The sequence below is a fragment of the Phodopus roborovskii genome, unplaced genomic scaffold, assembly GCF_943737965.1.
Source record: "Phodopus roborovskii unplaced genomic scaffold, PHOROB, whole genome shotgun sequence".
Classification (NCBI taxonomy): domain Eukaryota; kingdom Metazoa; phylum Chordata; class Mammalia; order Rodentia; family Cricetidae; genus Phodopus; species Phodopus roborovskii.
This window is the reverse complement of record NW_026126648.1, coordinates 4,612,344-4,637,052: the sequence shown is the minus strand read 5'-3', so window position 1 is coordinate 4,637,052 and position 24,709 is coordinate 4,612,344. Positions and strand designations below refer to the sequence as shown.

At 43.5% G+C, this 24,709-nt stretch overlaps 1 protein-coding gene across 3 annotated transcripts in view; it reads left to right on the top strand.

Annotated features, from left to right (window-relative positions):
- Tbc1d19 (TBC1 domain family member 19) overlaps positions 1-24,709 on the top strand; it is a 95,968-nt gene that overhangs the window by 40,797 nt on the left and 30,462 nt on the right. For 2 of the 3 annotated variants that reach the window (XM_051174082.1, XM_051174081.1), the window contains 4 exons: positions 6,094-6,168; positions 8,947-9,009; positions 17,835-17,924; positions 20,557-20,596. In XM_051174082.1, coding sequence (XP_051030039.1) covers positions 6,094-6,168; positions 8,947-9,009; positions 17,835-17,924; positions 20,557-20,596 — 268 coding nt within the window. Of the gene's footprint in view, positions 1-6,093; positions 6,169-8,946; positions 9,010-17,834; positions 17,925-20,551; positions 20,597-24,709 lie in introns of all 3 variants that reach the window. The other variant, XM_051174080.1, reaches the window with a different exon arrangement.

Here is a 24,709-nt window from a genome sequence, read left to right as displayed (position 1 = left end):
TAAGAAAATATATCACCTTAATAATGACAGATAATGATTGTTTTTGGCAGTATTTCAAGACGATTTTTACATTTTAATTTTGAAGTTGTGGCCATTTAAATTTAAATGCCATTTATTTATAATTAGAAACTAGTATTTTCAGAAAAACACTAGAGTATAGAAGTTTCAAAATAACGATTACACGTAACCCATGAGGGTGGGATGGGGACAGGAAAGGGGCCACACCCATGCAACAAGGGCATCTGATCAACGATGGCCATAGAAGCACTATTTGTAACAGCCAGAACCTAAAGGGTTGCTTTTATACGCTCATTTTCTGTGCATCTCCGTGTGTGCCACAGTGTTTAGTGAATGTCATTCATATTTTAAATGTGCTTGATAGCAGTTTGCAAACTTAAAACACAAGCTTGTCTCTATTCTGTTCACTGATGAAACAACAGACACACATACAAGGCTTTCTTCAGTGGTGCGTGTGTGTGAGTGTGTGTGTGTGAGTGTGTGAGTGAGTATGTGTGTGTGAGTATGTGAATGAGTGTGTGTGAATGAGTGTGTGTGTGAATGAGTGTGAGTGTGAGAGAGTGTGAGTGTGAGAGTGAGTGTGTGAGTGTGTGTGAGTGTGTGAGTGAGTGTGTGTGAGAGTGAGTGTGTGAATGAGTATGAGTGTGTGAGAGTATGTGTGTGAGTGTGTGTGAGTGTGTGTGTGAGAGTGTGTGTGAGTTAGTGTGTGTGTGTGAGAGAGTGTGTGTGTGTGTGAGTGTGTGTGTGAGTGTGTAGGGATGCTGGGAATTGAACCCAGTACTTCACACTTGCTGGGGCGGGTGGACTCCCCTCTCCACGTGGGTTTTAGGTTTGTGGTGGTCTGTCTGTCCTCTTTTACTGATGTATTCATTTAGTAACCCACCTAACTCCTCCAGTTCCTTTCAGTTAGCGCAGATTCGCAGTCTCGTCGGGCCTCTTCTGGAGGTTCAGATAGGGCTGCCCCGTGGACTGACGCTGGGCTGATGCTCAGGTTCAAGATGTCTCAGTTCTGAAGCTTTGTTTATTTTGTATGACTGCCCATCCCATCAAAGCGCCCCAGATGAAAGGCAAGGGCCATTGTTCCTTTTCTGCCTGGATCTCATATCATACTCATCTGCAATTCCCTCTAGACACAGTTCTCCATGTGTTAGAAATTCATGTATATCTCCCTGTAAGTATTACTACCATTTCATTTGAAAATATTATCTTCTCCTGCCTGGATTCGAACAGTCTGGCTTCCAGCATGCAGCCTCATTCCCTACGAATGATTTCAAACATCCTTCCTCAAATAATGACACCTGATATCACTGCCTCGCCCCCTATCCTGGCACCAGCCTTTGGCTTTTCCAGACAGGGATTCTCTGTGTAGCCCTGACTACCCTGGAAATCACTCTGTAGACCAGACTTGACATGAACTCAGGGATCCACCCGCCCCTGCCTTCCCAGTGGTGCCCTGCCACTACCAGACTTTGTCTGCCCCTTTCCGTACGGCCCCTTATTTCTCCCCGATCTTAGCATGTGCCCCATATGCCGGACAAAGAAGTAAACGAAGGACCACTACCCCCCTCCCATCGCAGGCAGTGGTACTCCAAGTCTGTTATGTCTCTTTCTCCAGAAACCCTGCCTGGCACCCACACTGACTTTAGAGAGTTCTCACTAGCGTCTATCCATCAAATATATACTTAGTCCATTCTGAGTCCATTCTGAGTGCTGTGGCAAAAGAAAAAAATCATACCTAGCATACAAAAGATGGCCAGGAAATATGAGTTGAAATACTGGATGCTAACTCAATTTAAAACTTTTATTAGTTTTAAAATTGTGTGTGTGAATGGGTGTTTTGTCTGCCTTGTGTCTGTGAACCAGACGCATGCAGTATGTTAGGAGATCAAAAGAAAGCCTTGAATTCCCTGGCACTGGGGTCTACAGCCCGGTGATTGAACCAGAGTCCTCTGGAAGATTGATTAGCCAGTGCTCCTAAGTGCTGAGCTATCACTCCAAACCCCAGCTTATTTCATGTCTGAGAAGTGGAGAATTAGTAAAGCTATCGTTACGGTCCTCAGGGCTTTCTTAGAGAATGGTGAGATGAGCAACCACTACCGCAGAAAGGGTTGTCTCAGTGCAGCCGTCCTCGCTCGGCGCAGCCCTGTGAGCTTGGAGCACTCAGATCACATCCTCTCTGTTCTAAAAGCAAAGTGTAGATTCCGTCTTTTCTAGCTGCCTCCCCATGTTCTTTGCTTTCAAACAAAAGCCTGTGCTGTACTGAATTTCATTAATGACTCACATTAACTAATAAGATGAATCGCTTTATTTATTTACTTACTCAGTCTACCATAATCTAGGAAAAATCCCCACTGCATGGCAGCAAACATCCTGCACAAGTCACCAAGAAGCAGGGGACATACTTTAATTCTTGTAGCTGCTGTACTTAATTCTGTTGCCTATTTTGTCCTTGAAATAATCCAGGTCTTCATTTTAATTTACCCTTTCCTTTAATTTGTCTTTCTCTATGTTTTTTTTTTTTTTTCCTGTTTTCATGAGAGAGTAGGGCTTCTCTGAGGGTCATGGATAGTTACCTCTTCCTCTCCTGCTGCTCTGAGGCAGCTGACAGCCTTAAAACTGGTTTAATAGATGTTTTTAAATCTTACAGAACTACAATAGTGTGGGAAATAGAACATTGAATATTTAATTTTGAATAATGATGGATTATAATGTATATGGTGGTCTACATTACAATAAAACATGTTGCACAATGGCAATTCTTTCAAAAATTTATCTGAACTTGTGCATTAATCATATGATTTACAATGTAGTTTTAGAACTGGAGAGGTGGCTTAGTAGTTAAGATCACTGGCTGATCTCCCAGAGGACCAAGTTTGAATCCAAGAGCTCAGAAACCCATCTGTAACCCCAGTCCCAAGGGACCCAATATCCTTTTCTGACCTCCATGGGCACACATGGTACACAAGCATAAATGTAGGCAGAACACCGATACACATAATTTAAAAATTCTTTTAAGTCTTAGTTTAACTTAGTTTTTGAACTATGATAACTTGTCTGTCTAGATTCTTTCCATATCTCTATCTGTAAGAGATAGCATATTAAATGTCCAAACCACTTTAAATGAAATATACTAAAGGTTAAACATTTGTTCAGCTAATTATAAAAAATAATTAAAAGCAAAGTACAAAATATTCACTTATAATTATTCTTGGGTACACAGATGCTTTGGAATTACCATTATTAATATATTATTATAATTTATTTTGAATGCTAATTGGTACTTAAATCAGTGTAATGGTGCTATTGTTAATCATTTTATGAAGGCTACAGAAACTTCTTAATTTGCTTATTAGAAGTCAATATATTTTGACGACGCATTGAAAGGAACATGAACTTATTTTGTGAAGCATGGCTGTTATCTGGCCTGTGATTTTGAAATTGTATGGACGGATGAGTTTCTGAACCAACCTGACCATGTTTTCAGTCTCACCCAGCATTTTGTATTTGCTTCTTTGTTGCATAATATTTTATTAGTTGTCTAATTTTAGCCAGTTCAGTTAGTTCATGAGATTCCTATGTAATTATATGTCTGGGATTGTTGACTGTTTTGAATAATTGGGCCCAGTAAAATTTTCTTTGTGTTTAAAATTGTATTCAATACATTTTAACATATATTTCTTTATAGAGACATCTGGTCCTAAAATTACTATTTTAATGATTACTCTTATTAAGATATTTACTACTTTTCTAGCAATGGCTGGGAAAAGCATGTGATTAATTGATAATAAAAAGCATTACAAATACAACTGCATACAAATGTTGTTGGGCATAGCAATTAAAGTGAAATTCTCTGTGAGCATTTATAATTCATAAGCAATAATGCAGATTAATTCTTTCAGTGAATATTACCCATAGAAATAATTCCTATAATTGATTGAATTGCATTCATTTATAGGTCAGCATTCATATAAACAAAAAGTTTTAAACAAGTTAAATATCAGTAGTATAAACTCACTGAACCTTTTCAAAAGCACTATTTTCTAAGATGTCAGGACTGTGTTTCTCTTCTGCTTTATATAAGCGATATAATAAGTCCTAGGACAAAAAGCAATATATCACTAATAATTTTCTACTGCTGAGCTGTCCCCGCCCGACAGGAATGGTCTTCGTCTCTGGCTACACATACTCTGTAGGTGGCCTCCGAGGGAGAGAAGAGACAGCCTGTCCTGTCCAGCTTGGGTTAACTGAACTCCCACTGGCAGGGCACTGAGTGGTGGGAGGCCCAGTCCAAGTCACATACATCAGCACAGTCACAGAGAACAGCCCTAGAGTAAACCCAACAGCCATCTCGAAGCAAATCTTGAAAGTGCTGAGACGTCATCCGAGCGCAAGCTGAACAGCAGTGGTAACGTTCTTCACGTTAGAATCAGCATACGGCTGCAACCGTACCACTGTTTACGCAGCACCATTGTAAGGTTCTAGCCAGTGCTGTAAGGTAGGGATATGAACTGATTCATGATCAGAGTCATCTTCTCTACAGATGATTATGATTCTGGCTAAGTACCTAGAAAACCAAAAAATTACCATAGTTAAAATATTTTAGTAAGCTATATAAAAATATTTAAAAATCGGTTGCTGTTCTTGAAATACAGAGAGAAACACCTGGTTTATAACAGCTGGAGCATGGAAACATTTACTATAGAGAGGAGGAGCTTCTTGGAGTTCATATGAGGGAATGGAGCACCCGCAGCACAGAGGACAGTAACCCTGACCCTCAGGAGACTGCTAGGCACCATTATGAGTTTCTGCTGTGCCCACTTTTCCTCAAGGCAATCCTACAAAGAGTTGCTGCTGTCCTTGCTCTGAAGCCCACAAAAGCTTGTGAATTTGCCTTACGTGATTAAGGTGTCCATCGTATTCTTGGCTGGGACGCCATAACATCATAAAACATCACTTCCCCCCCCCAAACAAATATTTGGGGAAATCTCTTTTCTTTTCAACCACATGTAGTTACCTTAAGGTTTTTATGGAGGTTGGGTGTCTAATAATAACCAAATGTATTCCTAAAGAAGTTGGAGTGGTGAGCTAATAAACAGCTCTTGCGCTATACTTTTACTTCAGTTGAGAATGCCGATGCTGAAAATTAACCGTTACCCTGGCAGGAGACAGCAGGGCCTTCTGATACAAGTCACAATAATAAGTTCCAGGACATCTACAGACATTTGAGTGAAAAATTAGCAGTCTTCCAAAAACTATTTGTATGAATGCGGTGTGGAAGCCTTGCCTGGTGCAAGAAAACCCAAGGCCGTAAAGGACATTTAAGGAATTGTCGGTGTTTACCACCAAATTCAAGCAATGTGTTATTTTGTAAAAAGTGCTTAAACACAGCGACAGAAGGTTGGGCCTCTTTGTTATGGGGAGAAAACCCATCTAATGGACAGGTAATGCGTGAAGGGCGAATCCTCACTATGGACATCCAGGGGGCCAGGAGACAGAGGGACCTCTTCAGGTGGTCGGTTGAAACTGCACAAATGAACGCACAATGAAATATCATTTCTCATCTGTGACAGAGCTTACAAAGGCAAAGGTGCAGATAAAATGTTACCTCGTTTTGCCGGGGGAAATTTTGTATCGTTCTTAGAAACTAGTCAGGCAAGGCACATGTGGACTAGGGCATGTACACTTTTCAGTCTGAAGCCCTGCTTTGCCATTTACCCTGCAGACAGAAGCATGGTGTAGGACGGGGTTTATTGCAGCATTATTCAAAGGCGCAAACTGCTTAGAGGCAGCCTGAGTCTGGTTCACTTGGTATCTCTTTGGTAAATATTATATTCGTTATTATAGTTAATCGGTTTAGCAAATATTGATTGAGTACCCACTCGGTACCAATGATGGAAGTAGCATATTATTAAACATCTACTGTTATTTAGCTGTCATTATACAGTAATGAACAAATGGATAATGAATAAAACAGAGTGCCTATTAATGGCTATAATTTTATTATTTTTTGTTCATTAAGGTTTGAAGCTGACCTTATAAACATTAAATTTTTGTTCTTTTCACTTTTAATTGTAGGACATCCTGTATTATGAGCAGCTTAAGACCAATGTGATCCAGCATGACCTTTTGGTGGACAGTCTAATTTATAAAGTAAGTAGAAGTGTCCATGGCTTTTCCATCCCATCAATAGCATTTGCAACGAGGAGTTTTCTCTCTGCAGGGCTTGAGCTGTGGGCAAAAGTAAAATTAAACTTGAAAAATAATTTGAGTGGCCGTGTAGCAGTGCATAACTGTGATGCCTTTACCGTGAGGGCAGAGAAAGGAAGGCCAGGAGTTGAAGCTTTGAAACCAGCCTGGGCTTCATGAGACGCTGTCTCAAAAACAAGCAAGCACGCAAACAAACAAAGGCAAGCAAGGGAGGAAATAGCTAAGGTGAGCGCTGTAGCTTTGCAGTTGAGACTGGCTTCCCAAGCTCTGGAGAGAACTTGACCTGCAGCGTGCAGGGAGAGGCCTGGATCCTTCATCTGACGCAGAGGTTCCATGGGTGATGGCGGAGGTGGTGCCCTCCCAGCAATGGCAATGCTGACTCTGAGTGAGGATCCGCTTTGGTGTTCTACTTGCCACTACAATTCATGGTTTTTATGCCCATGGCCAGTTTTGACTCAGAGGCAGCATCAACAGAGCTTTTCATGACTCATCCCATCAATCCCTTGATTTCTGTTTGCTTCAGCTGCTTAGCTGAATGTTCTAGACTGTTCCAGCTATATACTCATGGATAGTTCATGGATATACTCATGTCATTAGGATCCTTCCCATATTTTTATTATATACTTGTTCTTTCCATTGATATGGTAGATTTATTTTTTATGTATATGGATGTTTTGTCTGTATGTACGTCTGCACATCAGAAGGTCAACATCTCACAGGGCTATAGTTATAGACAGTTGTGAGCCTCCACGTGGGTACCGGGAATTGAACTCAGTACCTCTGAAAGAGCAACCAGTGCTCTTAACATGGAACCATCTCTTTGACTGATATGGTAAACTTTTTGAAGATAAACTGTCTTTGTTTTCTTTGTGTTTTGATTTTTATGTATTTCATCCTGATCAACCAATCAATACCTGTTTGGTTGATTATATGGTGGGCTCAGAAGTGTCAGTGTATCTACTCAGGTACATACCTGGAGGGGATTTCGGTCAACTCTTAAGAGTTTTCTGAGTACTGGCTTAGAATCTGGTGCTATCCTTAGCACTTCCCATACATTTTGAAGTAGGTAGTAATAATAGGTACTTTATCACTGGACTGCCAGCCTTCAAATAATGACACAAAGACTTAGTATTAATTATGAAAGCTTGGCCTTGGCTTAGATGTGTTCCTAACTAGTTATCCTGACTAAATTCACCCATATTTTAAGATCCATGCTCTTCCACGAGGCTTGCTACCTCATTTCCTTGCTTCCCATCCTGCTTCCTCTGCATCTGACTGATGACTCTACCTTTCTTCTTCCCAGAGTTCTCTCTACCTGGAAGTCCCACCCATACCCTCCTGCCTAGCTCTTGGCCATTGAGCTTTTTACTGTACCAATCACAGCAATACATCTTCACATGGTGTACAAATATCCTGCAGCATAGTAATAGTCACAGTCACAGACAAGGATGCTTTCTGTAGTTATGGTAACAGTGTGTGACATACTACCATTGAGGAAGGAAAGGCTTCCTTTACTGTATAGTCATAGCCATAGAGCCCTACCACTTTTTGGTCTGGCAAGTCAACACCTCATGGCAAGAGTCAAGATGGAGCAAAGCTACTTGCCTCATGGCAGCTAGGGTGCAAAGGAAGGGACAGAAAGGTACCGGTGTCCATATGCCCTTTTCAGAGTCACCTCTCTGTAACTGGACTTCCCTTACGGGGATTAAAGTTTCACACTTCTCAAGAGTACACGAAGTTGGGGGCGGGAAGAATCAAGTCTTTAACACACAGGCTTTTAGTGGGTCACTAATCAAAGCGCAGAGACCTAGATTTGGGGTAGCTATCCAAAGTCATGCAGCTAGAAGTAGTGTAAACTATTAGTCAGAGCTGGTGAAATGTCCTTGCTCTCCACCCTAAAGTGCATGATCAGCGTGTTCAAGTCCCCATTAAAAACTGTTCAGAGACAGTCCAGGGGGATGCAGATGCCTTGCCTTCTCTTTGAGATGTTTTTGGTTTGCTATTAGAGGGGTCACCTGTGTAATGATGCATTGCATCTCATCACAGAGAACTGCAATTGGGCAATTAGTTTTTTGTTAATTTCACCACTGAGCCATCAAACAAATGTTGGATGCTTAAGTGCCAGACCCTCTGATGGAGCTAAGTGTATAAAAAGCAAGGCACTGGATCTGAGAGAGCCCCAAGTCTCATTGGGAGGACAGAATTCTCTTAAGTAGTCTCAGATCAGGAAATGCACATAGAGCTATCTGAAGAAAGGACCCACATTCTATCCACAGGATGACATGAACTAGCCCTGAAGAATGAGTTCATGGGGCAGAAAATGACAGTTGTTAGCCTTCCGGGGCAGGAGGTGACTTTCAGGTAACCAATGACGTGGTGAAGATGGGTTTAGTCTGGGGAGAGAGTGTTATGATCGCTGCTGGAATTATGATGCTGTTTGCATTTCTTTTCCAGCTTTAAGTTAATCTAAGAGGAGATTAACTGAAGTCAGTCACAAAGAGTTATTAATGAAACCTTAAGGACTTAGAAATCAAGTAATTCTGGTACATATTTTGCTGAGTAAATATGTAATAGGAATAAAATCTCACCGGGAAATTTCTATAACATCACATAAAATATAAAATTCATTGTAATATTATTTCCCAATGTTGCATTTATTCCTTGTGATTCAAGGTAGATCCATTTAATTAATTTTCAGTTCTCTGTAATCTTTAATTATAGGATGTGAAGCTGACAGCCAGCAACGATGATTATTATTTTGTATTTGAAGATTATTTATATCAGGTAAGTTTTAAATTATCCAGATATTTGCTTTGGGTTCTCTGATAATACTTTAAAGATCTTCTATAGTTAAGTAAATCTTCAAAGTCCACAACGAGTGTCTGGGCTGCCCCTTTTAACTAAAACATGTGTAACCACACATGCTGGCACAGATTCTGGAGCTGGGTATCCACTTATTACTCAAGCAATACCAAGATGTTTAGAGAATACATGTTACATACTTCCTATTGCATATATTAATACATAATTAAATGTCTTAAAACCAATGTGTAGAATCATGATTATTCTGATCATTTTGACAGACACAAGCTCTAAAGCATCCATTAGATCAAAGTAGAGGGTAAGTGTAGAGGTGAGTTCAGGGTGTATACATATATAAAATTGTCAAAGGATAAATAAACGTTTTTTTAAAATAAATATATCCAAGAACTAAAACAAGTAACTCTTAAATAAACAGAGGAGGTATGATGATTCAAATAGATAAAGCCAATAAAGACATGACTCTCTGAATAAAGTGCTTCTTGGCATGCAAGCTTGGGGACCAGAGTTCTTACCCTCAGAACCCACGCAAATGCTTGGTGGGCGTGTGGCCTGCCCGTTATTCCAGTTTTCAGGAGGCACAGATAGGGGATCCCTGAAGCAAACTGGCTAGCTAGACTAGCCTGTATTCTAGCTCTAGGTCCAAGCGAGAGACCCTGCCTCAAGGACTAAGGTAAAGATCAATCAGGGAGACTGCTGATATCAATGTTGGTTCTTCATACACACATGCACATGCACACACATGCAAACACATGTACACATACACATGCGTCTGTACACATATGTGCATGCACACCACACCACATTTAAAAGGTGTTATAAATCCAAACTTACGAACATATCAATTACCATGTATCAACCAAGAGCCAACAATGATGTAGTTTATAGACACGGACTATCGTATTTCAATGTGTGGTCACAGAGAGGATAAACTTGACAAATTTGTCAGATTAGTGGATGAAGAAGGACTGTCAGTTTTAAGTTCTGACTATAAAGTCTCTTGGTGGTGGTGATAGGAGCTCGCTTGGTGACAAATGCATCTCACTTGCTGACAGAGTCAGTGAGCAAGGGTAACAGCTTCTCCAGTTAATACCAGAAATAACCTGTAAGAGCGTGTCCATTTCCCCACACACATACGTGACTTCTGTGTAAGAAACTTGAAAGTAAACAAGTCAGACAGCAGAGCCACTCTCTAACCATGGGTGTGTCTGCTGAGGAAAACCAGACAATCTTGAGGGAACGCTTACAATCACCACACTATAAAGTACAGTTCCTTTAATGGGTCTGCAGGCTAGATGACGAGGCAGGGCATGAGTGGACAGGACATCTGGGAATTGTTGTAGAGTGATTATGAAAGTTTTCACATTAGACAGGAGGGACTCTAAACATGACTTTTAATATCTACTCGATTTTTATCAATATTTTCATTCAAATTCCATTCTTTTTAGATCTTGCATGATTTTTCAGCTGCATCTCATGACTGCTGTTGCTGCTGTATCTTAGAAATAATACCAAATAAGAGTATTAAATTATTATTAACTCTATGTGGTGCATAGCCTACCTCATGAATTTATGATAACCTTTCACATAACTGAAATGTCGTCCTACTGAATATCAGCTCCCTCTGTGCCTTCTCCAAATTCTGGCAATGACCGTTCTCATCTCTGCTGCTGTGAGATCGACTGTTTAGAAGTCTCTTGTCAGTAGGAACCCGCCATGTTTGTCTTCCTGCGACAGGCTTACCTCAGTCAGCAGAATCCTCTAGATTCAGATGTACTGTACTTTCTTTAAGACTGTAAATAGTACTCTCTTGAGTATACACTATGTTCTTTATTCATTTTTCTAAATAAGCTTAAATGTGGACCTTTATCCCCACTGCATAAAGACAGGATAACGTCAGCAGATAGATTTCCCTTTAGAGGAATTACTCAGTTAAGCTTTTACATACTCGGGTATTAATACTTTCCTTGTGATGATACTGCTTCCTACTCTGCGATGTCTTTTTGGGGGATCCATAACCCATACTTCTCAAGCATCACCCTTGCATCTTTTGCTTGCCTTCTTCTGGACTCTGTACAGCACGCACGGTGGTCAGTATGATGTCTTAGGTTCCGATGTCTCTGTTCACTTTAATACTTTTCTATTCTGTTTCACAAACCCATTTATTCCCATTGCTTAATCTCCAGCTCTGGTGAGCATACCCTGCCTGTTCCCATCTGCCTCTCATCCTTCCCTGAATTCTCTTTCCGGTCTCTTTCCTACCTCCAGCGTTACTGTTTCGTGTCATGCTGTTGTTTTTCTGAGTTTGTTGTCTCTCACTTGGGGTTTCATTTTGTTCAAGTGTCATCGTGTTTTCTCGCATATTCCTTATGTGAGCATCCCTGAGTTCATTGTCCTAACACCCGACCTATTAAATTGGCCATCAGGTCTTTTCAGGCTCGATTTCATGTGACTTTTTCATTCGAATGGCCTATACTTTCCCATGTCTTTGTATTTTTTCTTTATGTTTTTGTTGAAACTGGATATTTGAGTATAATAATGTACCTCTGAAGATTACACATCCTTCACCTCTTAGCCCATGTTTTTGGGATATCGTTTGGAATTTTTGTTTTTGTTGCCTTGGATTTTGTAAGTTCTTTTTGAAACCAGCATGAGATATAACATGAAACAGAACTTTTCTGAGCCTCCATTTTTACCTGGGCATACAAGATTACATTGTCATTTATTCCATAGTAGGGGGCATTTGTTGTTATGTCCTGTCTCCTAACAAGAGGAAAGACACTCTGGTTTCTCTTCAGATTGTATACATCTTTCTCCTTTTACATTGTTTCTCCTAACAAGAGGAAAGAATGGCCCAGGTGGGAGCACTCTGCTCTTTAAATCCAGGGCCTTCACCAGCTGGAGAGTAGTGGAGATGTGCAGACCCTTCTCCATCTCCACCCTGTCCGTCTGCACTCTCTCTGGGCAGGCGTAGTCATTATGGTCAGGGAGCGGGTATCCAGCGTGGCATGCAGTTCTATGGCACAGCATGGAAGGAGCTGTAACTCCCACTCTTATGTAGAAATCTGAGTCTTATTTCTCTGTCTGCAAGGAAATGGTGGGCATGCTGGAATTTGCTAGGATTTACACTGCAAATGTGGTTACTTACAAAGTAGGTAAAAATGACATTCGTGTTGTGTGGAGTTATGCTTGGCAGTTACTTGCTGTATTTACAAGAACATATTATGCATGGCTGCTTGTCAGCAGTTGGGAGAGGGCAAATGCTGCTGTATCACAAGCTGGCATTGACCAAGCTAACCACAATTTATCGCTGAAGGTCCCCCTGAACATTCCAAGTTGTCAACAGACCCCATGCTTCCCAAATAGCTACATGAGACATGTCTGTCAGCACGGTGTTATCTGGGTAGGGAGACAGCTTCCCGGGCTCCCTACTTCATTATCCTAGTAGAGAACACATGACAGAGTTCTCTTCATTAGCCTGGAGGAAACGCAGACGTACCCAGTGGGCATGCGTGCAGCACTTACACGAAGATTCTGTCCAGTTTGACCCATCATTTCTTTTGTGGTTTTCATTACACAAATGAAACATTTCTTACGCTACATTTCATTACAGTTATTTCTCAGCGACATTTAGAAATGCCCAAGTAAACCCTTTGTAGACATTCTTGATCTAACTCTGTGGTACCAACCCACAGTTCATATCAGTAACCCATTTCTTATAACTTCTAGTGAACGGAGAACCTGGCTGTGAGTAATCTCACCTAGTGCATTTATGTTTTTCTTGACTTGTAAGTGACCACGGCCTTCTGAGTGTATACCCTAGCAGATTTCCAATGAGCCTGCCATCTCCTTACAGCTAAAGAAGTCAGAGTTCACCCAACCGAGACTGGAGCAGGAGTGGCCGCTGTCTGCGTGCACTCCAGTGCATGCTCTCTGTCGCACCTGCCTCTGGCATTCTCACTTTACAGGCCCAGTGTTCTCCTAGAGCAGGCTCAGATGTCTTGCCTGCCACAGGACACGGGCCACAGGACACGGGCCACAGGACAAGGGCCACAGGACACGGGCCATGGGACACAGGACACAGGACACGGGACACAGGCCTCTATGGGGATATATTTAAGCGCAGAGCTTCTTCTAAAGTTACTGTGCCACGGGGATATTGATAGAACATTTCCTTAGGATTTTCCTCTCTGAGGCAGCAGTAGCTCATTGCAGACTTACATTTGCGTGCTTTTGCCTTTATTTCGATTTGTCGATGGTATTAGTTTATTGTTTGCATTAGATTATTGCTGTAATGATTTAAAGTAAATAAGTCCTTTTGAGGTTCTGCAACACAGAAATGTGTTTGGCTTGGTTACATTCACGCTATCCGCAGGGTTGCGTTTCCTTCTGGGGACTCTGAACCCATGTCTTTGTCCTTCCCAGCTTCTAGAATGCACTTTCATTCCTTGGCTCACAGCTGGTCCCACCATTCCCAGAGCCAGCGGACAGCCAGCGCTGTAAACCCGTCTCACTTACAAAGACCTTTGTGATTATGTTGGGCCCACTCACACAATCCTGACATCTATAAGACCAATTTTTAAAAGTAAAATTTGAGATTATAATTACATCACTTCTGCCTTCTTCCCCCCTCCCCCCGCCCCCCGCTCTTCCCACAACTTGCGGCTGCTTCTTTTTTTTTTTTTTTTTTTTTTTTAAATTCATGGGGCCTTTTTTTCCTCTACAATGATTTAACTTTCAAATATACTTATATATTCAGAAATGCATAAATACAACTCATCAGCCCATACAATGTTATCTGTATCAAATTGTTCTCAGAGCTGACCATTTGGGACTGATAACCAGCCAGTGTGCTTCTCCACGAGGAGACCGTTTCCCCTCTCTCGGTATTCCTTAGTCATCTGTATGTCTTTGCCTAGGGTCGAGGCCTCATGAGTTTCCCGTCTCTGACATTGGCTTGTCTCTCCATCCCTTCCTTGTTCACGGTTAGCCAGGCATGCTGCTAAGGTTTTGTGAGTGGAGCTTTGGATATGTCTAAGAGACACAGACTCACAGCAAACTTTCAGCTCTTCTGTGTTAATCGTTCTGCCGCCTTTTCAAAACGACCCCTGAGCCTTAGGTACAGGAGCTATCCAAGAGACTCCCAGAGTATCTCAGGCTATTGCTATTGCCCTTAGTTACCCATCCCCTAGAAATGGAAGGTAGGTCCCTCTTGCTAAGACACTGTCCACTGAAGACATACGGCCCCAGAGCTGGAACTGGCCTGAGTACCTCCTCCCTGAGCATTATCCCCAAGTAGTTGGTGTGGTATCCAATACTAGGCTTGATTTCCCTCTTGGTGAGCCAGTCTTAAGTTCAGTTAGACTTACTAGGGTATGCAGGCAAGTATTATGCCCTTTGGCCTATTGTGAAACCATTGCAACTGATCAGGTATGGCCCCCAGTCCCAACTGATACATCTAGAACATAATTCCTATAGATCAGGTTCGGGGTCATTGTGGAAGAGGGTCAGAAAGAATTAAAAGAGAGGGACAGGAAGTTTGGGGGAGATTGTCTCCTAGACATCTGTCAGAGAGGCTACATCCTTGAAGTCTCGCCAATATGGCTGGTTAAATGTGACCTGAACAAGGACAGCATCAATTGACATGCTAACATGGAAGGGGATAGCGCAGAAGGCCTCAACCCCAGACAAAGTAGCACAGGCAACTAACTAAGCAATGCCAATGTCAGAGAGCTTCTCTAGAAATAGAAATGCACACCGATTGGTTATCCAGTACCGAGTGGTCGGCCCGGGGAACAAACATTATATGGACTGAGTCGGTTGTATTTATGGTTTAGGAACACACACACACACACACACACACACACACACACACACACACACACACACACACACCACCTCCTACAACAACAACAGTTACAGAGAAAGAGGCAATGGATTCAGATGGTAAGATGGGGGTTACATGGGAGGGGTTGGAGGGAGGAAAGGTGAGGACTCACCCCCTCTGGCAAGGACGTCCCTAACCCTGCTGGGACACCCTTGCTAGAGGGGTGAGAAGACGCCGCACCAAGGACGCAGGCACCGGCGTGTGAGCAGCCAGCGTGCTGCGTGGCTGCAGACTCGGTATGAAAGGGGTCAGACCCGCTTTTGTACCCCCTCCCAAGGGGGCCCCGGGGCTGATTCTGCTGCGTGCCCTTTCCTCTTTGGTGTCTCAGTCAGGCATCTGTCTCTCAGCAGTCTCTGGGCGGAGAGGCGGCTGTCTCAGGGAGGAAGCGCCTGCGGCCCGTGCTCAAGCAGGCTGGCTTGGTCACCGGCAGCTTGGGTAGGCTGGCCGGCAGTTTCTCCTACAGAAAGGAAAGGTGTGAATGCTGTAATAGTATGGTAATCTGGCAAAATTAAAATTGTAACTAAAGTCAGAGCAACACAAAGAGATCGGTGTTATATACCAGGTCAATAACGTTTCGTAACTTCATAATTCTTTAGAGATTGGTGTGTTGCGAGTAGGTTTTCCTGCCACCTGGACCCACCGTGGTGCCAGCCCCAAATAGCACACTGAGACTCTGTAATAGATACAAAGCTGTTGGCCAGGTACTAGTTTCTTATCGGCTAGCTCTGTCTTAAGTATTAGCCCATTTCTATTAATCTAAGTGTTTCCACGTGGTCTCATCTTACTGGAGAGTAGAGCTGGCATTTGCTCTCTCCAGTCTCTCCATGCTGACTCCTCCTTACTAGTTCCTCGAATCCTCCTGGTCTCCTAGTCCCGCCTATCTTGCTTTCCTATTGGCCAACAGTGCTTTATTCATTAACCAGTATGAAAAACATATATACAGAATGACATCTCCCATCATCAGTGATCCTGCCTAATTATTGGAAAATATCCACCATAATAGGTCAAAATTAAAAATTTTTCTCAGTAGATGTCAACAATTTTTCTGAGCTGGCTTTAATAAAACCTTTTAAAATCGCAGTTAGTGATGTCAGGTGTTAAGTTGTTAGTGTTTTCGACCTAACATCCATTCTATACCATTTGGATAGAAAAGAAATGTACTTCTCAGCATAATGATGTCTGTGCAATACAGCACTCTTGTCTTAATATGATTTAGCATCACTTACTGTTGGGTGCTAGGCCTGTTCCCACTCGCCCAAAGGCAACTTTGTACCACTTGGCATCCATGTTCCACCTCCATGCCCCAGAGCCTCCTCTCCTCTCTCAACTTCATCCCAGCAGTTGCCTCTCCCTCCCGGGGTTCTCCTCCCCAGCTAGTTCCTCAACCCTTTCCAAGTGTTTGCCCAAAGGGCCCCTTCTCAAGGACCACTCTCTGTAGAATGGCAGGCCCTTCTCTGGACCTCCTTTATCCCATTCCTGCAGAACTTGCCACTTAATGCACTACTTGGTTTAATTTATTCACCACACTTGGTGTTTATTCCCTCACTGTAGTCGGTGTAGTTCTTTGTTTGATGCCTTTCTTTTGCTGCACCCCTGCTTAACCCTGAGATCTGTGCTTGCTGTATAGTGAGAGCTAAAGAAGACAGCAGCTGGGTTTTAGAAATCTGTGAAGCTCCACCAAAGTGGAGTTCGAAGTGATAAAAATAATTGAAAAGGACAGAAGTGTAGGCCAGAAGTTCTACATAAATAAGTAGAGAAAAGTGGGGATCATTCAAAAGTATAATTCTTGAATGTTTTCCAGGGATGGAGAAATGTAATAGTTGAACCATATCAATAAGCAAATCCCGAATTAAATTATTAAGAACAGAGACTAGTTAAATATAGAAGACCAGTAGCAATTTAGTAATAAGTGTAGATAATATTTTAACAACATGACATACCCAGGTACTATTCTAAACACTTCCTGTATAACAATAAATTCCAATATACTTGATATTAGCATTGTTATTATATTAATTTTACATGCGAGGACACAAATACTTAGAAGTCCAGTCACTTGCCCTTGTCATCCAGCTAATAAACTGTGCAACCACAGTTAAAAGTCCAGCAAAAATAAGTCTAGATGGGTTGACTGCCTCATTCTGTGTCCATTTGCCTTTATGCAGCCATCTTTGTGATATCCTTAGAGCTCCCGGTCTCCTAAATGTCCTTTCATTTCCCCGAGGGCTGGGCTTTCGCCCGCACATTTTGGACTAGTGTCAAAATTCCAATTTTTCTCTCGGGAAGCCTTGGTCCTGACTGACCCTCTCTGTTTCTTGATGGAGTTGGTGTGTGCCCCTGCTGGCCCGGACAGCCGGCTTCTACCTGTACTGCGGAAATCCTTGCTTTGCCGCTGCATCCACTCTTGGGATGAAGCCCCCACCCCGTCCCAATTCTTTTGTCTTGTTTTGTTTGTTTTTGTTAATTCGAGACAGGGTTTCTCTGTCTAGCTGGACTCGAATGCACAGATATCCGCCTGTCTGTGCCTCCTGTGCCTCCTGAGCGCCGCCACTGCCCGGCTGCCCACAACCCCATTCTCGACCAGCCCACCTGTCTGTCGCTCGCCAGTTAAGCCTGTTTCCGGGTCCTTACACCCCTCAGTGCTTGTGTGTGATCACCCCCCGGTGCCCCTATGTGGTTCTCAGGGTTAATTTCCTGATAAAACACAGCAAAACCAGCACAGTTAGCAGCCTGCATCTTCTGGTTGTTGCCGCTGTGAACGTTTAACCCAGGCTTACCGACAGAGGGCGCTCTTCTCATTGCAAAGCGCAGCAGTGTCCTCCTTGTGAAGCCCTAATTAATTTAATTGCTGTCAGTTGTCGTATAGCAGCGCTCACTGTCTGTTTCCCAATGTTTTGTCCAGGTATTGCTTTGTTTTTCTCGGGATACGTCTGTGCTGGGCCACTTTGCCTACAACAGCGCTTCACCACCGAAATCATACATCAGAGGTAATGTTTCGATAATGCCAAGGGTTTACATAATCGCTCCAGGAATGTTTAGTGTATCTCACATTGGTATTTCCAGTTCATTTCCGACCTCTCAGCAACAGTAATCACTGTCTTTCCCTTTCAATGCCAGTGCCCACGTTCGCACCGCAGACCCCTCCAATGGGGACAGGGCTTTGTGGGCGACTCTGGAGTCCTTGCCATCCCCTGCCTCGTCTGTCCGGTTGGCCCCAAGTGTGTCTGTCTGTCTTCTCTTCCCACCCATAACCTCACCACAGAGCTTCCTCCTTTCAGCTGTGCTTGACGTTCCTCTTGGGAATTAATGCTGCATTCCTCCAGTTCTGCTACCTCAAAATTATGGTATAAAATACGTGTTGTTGCCCTCCAGTTTCTACTGAGTGTTCTCGCTGTATCCCTGTGGCTGTGTCCTTCCTCCTTTCCACTGGGGGTGGACACCCGCGCTAAAATCTCACTGCCCTGTTGTGTGTCTGGTGTGGCCCTTCCGCTGCTTCCAAGAACACAGAAACCATTTCTCCAGGATTTTATCCCTGCCTGGTTGTTCCAACACTTGCCCTAGAACAGACTCCGTCATCTCGTGTTGGGCTCAGGCTACCCCCCCCCCCCCGATTTGGGGCTGAAACAAATGCGTAAAAGTTCCCTTTTGTTTCCGGCTAAGGAGATGGTGGGTGGGGAATGCTGTGGTGCAGACATGAGGGGCCCACTGTGGTTCCCCAGCAAAGCCAGGCGGCAGAGACAAGCTGCTCACAGATGCCCATGGCCGCCATCCTCGCTGAATCGTCAGGGTTAGGGTGGAGGGGGGTGGGAAGACAGTTGGCTTTGACCTCTGGCCTCCACACGCAAACACACACATAAACACACATACATGACACATGCCCTTACATCCCATCCTGCACATAGAGTGATGGTAAAATGTAATTACCCAGTGGGCTAAAATGAGCTGAAATGATGCCCACACCCACCATCTTACCCTCTTTTCCTTCCCTTCTCCCGTTATCTCATAATTGCTATATTCCACTCTAGCCCCCCCCCCCCCCGCCCAGAGCCATAGTGCGCGAAAAGCTTCACATTCCCTTCACACAAATTATAGGTCCTTGATGAACTGGCCTGTACCTCATGTCTACCAACCTATCATCAGTTCCCTCCCTCTGAGCTTGAAACCCTTTAAACCCATTTATCCGAAGTCAGCACAGCTGCCTTGTTATTTGTGGCTTGGCCTGAATCATACGCCTTGTGGGGGGGGACCGTATCCTGTATTTGCTTGTCCTGATATCTTCTGCTGTGATCAATCGTGTGTCTGTGTTTCATTATTCCATTCTTTCCTCTGACAAAGATCACTTAGTTCTGTGTGTCTTCGCCTTAACTTAAGATGGCCACATGTTTTACTCTTATATTCTCCCTGTGTTAAGCCCAATTTAAAAAAAATAATAAATTTTAATTTATACCCAATGCAATAATGCATGTCTTTTTAATAAACTCGGAGTTGTTAAGAAAACTGTTAAGATGAGAGCCACCTGTCTTAGTTGGGGTTACTCTTGCTGGGGAGGGCAGGGTTTATTTGGCTCATGGTACCTATCACAGTTCATCATCAAAGGAAGTGAATACAGGATCCCAGACAGGGCAGCAACCTGGAGGCAGGAGCTGATGGAGGGCTGTGGAGGGGTGCTGCTTACTGGCTTGCTTTTCATGACTTGCTCAGTCTGCTTTTGTATAGAACCCAGAACCATTGGGCCTAGGGATGCCCCGCCCACAATGGGTGGGGCCTTCCCTTATCAGTCACACTAATTTAAAAAAAAAAAAAAATGCCCTACAGGCTTGTCTGCTTATAGCCTGGTCTCGTGGAGGCATTTTCTCGTTTGAGGTTGGATCCCTTCAGATATCTTTAGCTTGTGTGGAGCGGGCATAAAAGTAGCCGGCACACCACCTGACGTTATCCAGTGGGAAACGGGGAAGTGCGCAGCTGTTGAACGTTACAGAGAATGTGCCGTGTCAGAACCACTCTGTTTTCAGGGCTTAGCCTTTGCCTCTGATCACACAAACTCTGTCGGGAGTCAGGATGTGTGACTGTTACACAGTTGAAGATACTTGATTTTTAACTCTTCAGCACATTTTCTAAAACCATAAGCTAATGGGATATGGCAAGACCTCAGACTTGCTTTAATGAATATGGTTTTTAAGTTTAGAAAAAACGATTGTATGCTTTTAAATTATTCGCAACTGCTTAAGGAAATTTGAAAGCATTGCTTAAACGTTACTACTGATTTTAATTCCTAAAAGGATTCACTGGTATCAGATGTTTGGCTGACAGATTTTCAACTAATTCCATAGCATAAAATGAAATAAAGGTAGAGTAAGTTATTTTTAAAGTTCCACTCATTATACATTCATTAGCATTCACAGAATGTTGGTTTTTAAAACTTTAGATGGGCATGGTGGTGTACTCCTTTAATCGCAACAGTCAGGAGGCAGAGGCAGAGGCAGGTTGATCTCTGTGGGTTCAAGGCCAGCCTGGTGTACAAAGCAAGTTCCAGGACAGCCAAGGCTACACAGAGAAACTGCGTCTCAAAAACTCAAACAACAACAACAGTTTTACTGTGTGTATGACTTTCTCTTACAGGGAAGCTAGGATTAGAAGAATACGCTGTCTTTTATCCACCAAATGGTGAGTGAGGCTGCTGCTCCCTCCAGGGGGAGATGGGGGAATGACAGCTCTGTCTGGGGATGTAACGTTCATTCTCATTCTGCCCTTAATCGTCATCTAAAACATTCCTTCTTTCTGTAAAGGGTGTGTTTTGCTGACTTCCTCCATGTTTGTGTAGTTTAGTGCCACACCGTGCGTGTCCTCTCCAGCTCTACTGGGGACCAAAGGGGATTTGTGAGAAGCTGAGTCAGCGCAAATGCCAAGTCTAAAGCATGCCTGTAGTTTTCCTTGGGGAACAATAGCTAGCTCAGCTAGGACTTTCACTCTGTCTTACCACAGTGCTGGAGCAGGGGAACAGAGTGCCCTGTGCTATCCCTGCCTGCCTTCACAGCAGCCAGCATGGTATTAATGGAACACAGAGACTGTGAAGAAAGTCATTGAACTTGCTGGGCCGTAGTTGCAAATGACCCCGTTCACTAATCAGGTCTTTTATTTGTGTGTAGAAATGCAGCGTCTAGCTCTCCATGTCCTGATGGGATTAAGCTACACCCTGAATAATTTTTGCTTTAGAGGAATTAAGAGCTTGGGCTTTGTAATCCTGCGGCTTTGGGTTCAGATCTGAGCTCTGCCAATTCATCCTCTGACTTTGGTTAAGTTATGTGACTTCCCCGACCTGGAGTCTCATCCACTTAGTGATTGTATGGATAATGATCGCATAAGGCATGTCATGAAAACAGAAGCACAGGACCTCACATGTAACGGAGTGCAGAAAACACAGCCATGGCAGTTGTGTTTAGCTGCATCAAGCACTATCTGAGAATAACAAGCAATCAACCTGTACCTGTCTCGTTAACTGACATTTTCATCTGCCCAGTTACTTGGGTCCTGAACCCTAGGCATCTTGCCCCGCCCGGCCCCGCCTCCATGTGTCTCCAGGGCTTTCTCTGTCATCTGGGGCCATCCCTCCCTAAGTCCTACCAGTGCCTTGCCCTCCATCTGGCTTTGCTGTCTGCAGTGGAACTGTAATGACCGTCTATGTCAGTATCTCTCTTTTACCTTTTCTAGTTTGGGTTTTGCCTCTGCCATCTCAGAAGATTGCCATTTTTTCTTCAAGTTTCCCAATGATTCTGAAAAGTTTAACTCCCAGGCTTCTCAGTACGACAAGCAGAGTGGGGTCCCTGGGGTCTGACCCCAGAACATTTGACTCCCTAGCTTCATACATCACCATGTCCCATCTCTGTTCTTAAAAAATTAGTACCGATATCCAGCTGTTTATTGTCACCCACAGCTGCATACTCTGATGCAAGCCCGGTGCTGCCTCCTCCTTCATGGCCAACATTGTTTCCAGCTCAGGCTAGACCGTTCAGTTCTTCTCCCCTGGCCATCATGGAGGCTCTGTTCAGGCGCCATCCTGTTTGCAGGCGTCACCGAACCTCTCCTAGGCTGAGGGCCCTTCCCTTGTTGCTCATGTTCCTGGGCAGAGAACTTTGGTGTCGATAACTTCATCTCCCTGTCAGTGTTGCAGATGTCAGAAGGTCCATGGCTGAGCTCGGTTTCGTCATTTCTCCCAGGGTCTAGCAGGTGGTGATATTGCAAGAAGTTTACTTGAGCTAAATTAGATGTGTTTTATTTTAATATGTGTGTAGACATGAATTGTTTTTATCCTTCATCCCAGGGGGTTGATTTTCCAATAACTTTTTATATTTAAGAAATAGAAAATTAAAAAAAAAATGTCTCTAGGTGCTAAAAAGAAGGGTTTGTAGACTCAAGGAAACAGAAGGCATTGTTTAGAAGATCTTAGCTTCTACTTAAACATGCGCCTGACACACGTCACAATTGAAATATGGAGACCTCACGCTATAGGACATTAATCAGGAGCCCTCCAGCAAATCACCCCAGAACTGATTTATGTAAAAGCCACTTACCTCTCTGATAGTTACAGTGGTTGTAGGTCGTAACACATTGTAATTCTTTGTGTGTGTGCGGTACTGGGTATTACTTGTGTCTCACGTATGCTAGTCACGTGGTCTACCACTGTGTCATATCTCCAGCCCTAAGATAAGATCTTTCAAGACATATTACATACATTCACAGTAATAATTCAAGGAGTAGTTGTGGATATCTCAACTAATATCTTCTGAGCCATACTAAGCAAGCCAGAATTATGTTAAGTATATTGCATTATTAATTCATGAAATCCTTATATAACTCAATGATACAGGTACTACTGTTATTCACTTTATGGATAAAGAAACAGGCGGGAAGGGTTAACTGCCTGGCTAGTGAGTAACACAACCAGGCTTTGGATCCATGATATCTGGCTTCAGAAACAGTGTTGCTATCACTTGCCCCCAAGCCTTAGAGCATGTAAGTAAAGTTATTATAGTATCTCTGGAAAGAAAAGAAAGTTGCTACAATATTGACAAGGGGGGGGGGTGGTTTTAGGACTCCCAGAGTCAAGGACACTTTGCTGGAGGCAGAGTTACAGACTTCTTTCTCTGAAGCGTAGCCCTGTGTCGTGTTTCATATTACCTGTCTCATTCTCCAGCCTCTGCCAGAACAACATTACTTTGAAAACTGAGTGCTGTCTACAGCACCAGCACAGTCAGAACTGGCCCGACTTTCACCTGCAGCTCTCTGGCGCCCTCTGTCCCTGGCTGGCAGGTGCGCCCATGGACAGAGGCTTCACACCACCCCCCCACCCCCCCACCCCCCGCCATTTTCTCTCCACATCCCTGTGACACCTTTCCTAGGATGGAGTGAAAGCCATGGTGTCATGAGACATTACCTCACTGAGGGCTCATCAGTGGACAGATCCTCCCTTAGAATTAAGTTCTTTATAAACAAAGTTTCTGAGCTGAGACCTCTCACGGGGGTCTTACGAGTTTTTCGTATTTTTTCTTATTATTCAGCATGTGTGGATTGCCTCTGTTCATTTGCTGAGTATCCATTTCCTGCTCTGGCTAATGCTGCGTACCCCACAGTAGTAAAGTGTACAAATAAAGGGCCTGCTGCCAAGGACCTTTCATGACAGTAGAATAGATGCACAAGAAAGAGAGAGGGATGAACTGAGCGATAACAGTATCAGAGAGCGTGGGCGCTTGGGGAAGGCCTGACTGCTGCAGATAAGGTGACGAAGGTACCTCTAGGAAGCAGAAAAGAATAGAGTCCGGGTGAGCAGAGTGAGCTATGCAGAGCAGTGGAAAGGAACATTCCAGGGAGACCATAGCATGTTTAAGGCCAAGAGGAGGGCCTGAAGAAGGCCACCACGATGGGTAAGGTGGCGTCTGATGAGCTGACACAGGGTGAAGTGGGGATGGCAAGGACAACCAGACCAGGGTGGGACATGATTGATGCAAATCCATCTGGGGCTACTCAAGCATAGTTTGCATTAATTTCCTTTTCTTTTTCCCCTTGTGCATGAGCTGTGATTCATTTCTTTGCATACCTAGATTTTTTCTTTTTCCATTGCTGAAAATTGACTGTCTTCGCTATTATAATGTGACAATTCTGGGAATCAGACTGCCCCTCCCCCCCCCCGGAATTCACTGTTGTTGCTTGTGCTTTAGAATTGTTTAGTGAGTTATGTAAACTTTCTAAATTTAGTATATTTATTATTTTGTGCCTACCAAAAATCTCCGTTCTTTTAGCTCAATAGTGAGCTAGTGATTTGATAAGAATTTTCTTAACTGTTTAAGGACAGGTTTTAAGCCTTGAAGTCGGTCACCCGTGAAGGGTATCTAGACAGCTTACACCTTCATGTCAGTTTTCACTGTTTTATTGAGGCTAAAGTCAGAATCAAAGCCTGAGGTCTCCATCCTTCCTAGATCCCTCTGTACTCTGTGCATAGGAGATTTCAAAGTCCTTACTCCCTCATAGAGTTCCCTTCCCAGCCTCTTCCATCCCATGCTTTTCAAGCTGTCTATTATTTGCCCCATCAGTTACTCCTTCTTCCTTGGGGCCACAGTTAGTGTATTTGCCTTTAAACGCTCTTGACATATGCTGCCTGCAGGACACTTCGGTCCTGAGAAATCAATCACTGAGACTAGAAATCACTGAGACTAGCAGGTGTAGCAAAGCATATCTGAGCCTGTCCCTCGGGTAGCTGCTAGACAGGTCAGAGCACAAAGGAAC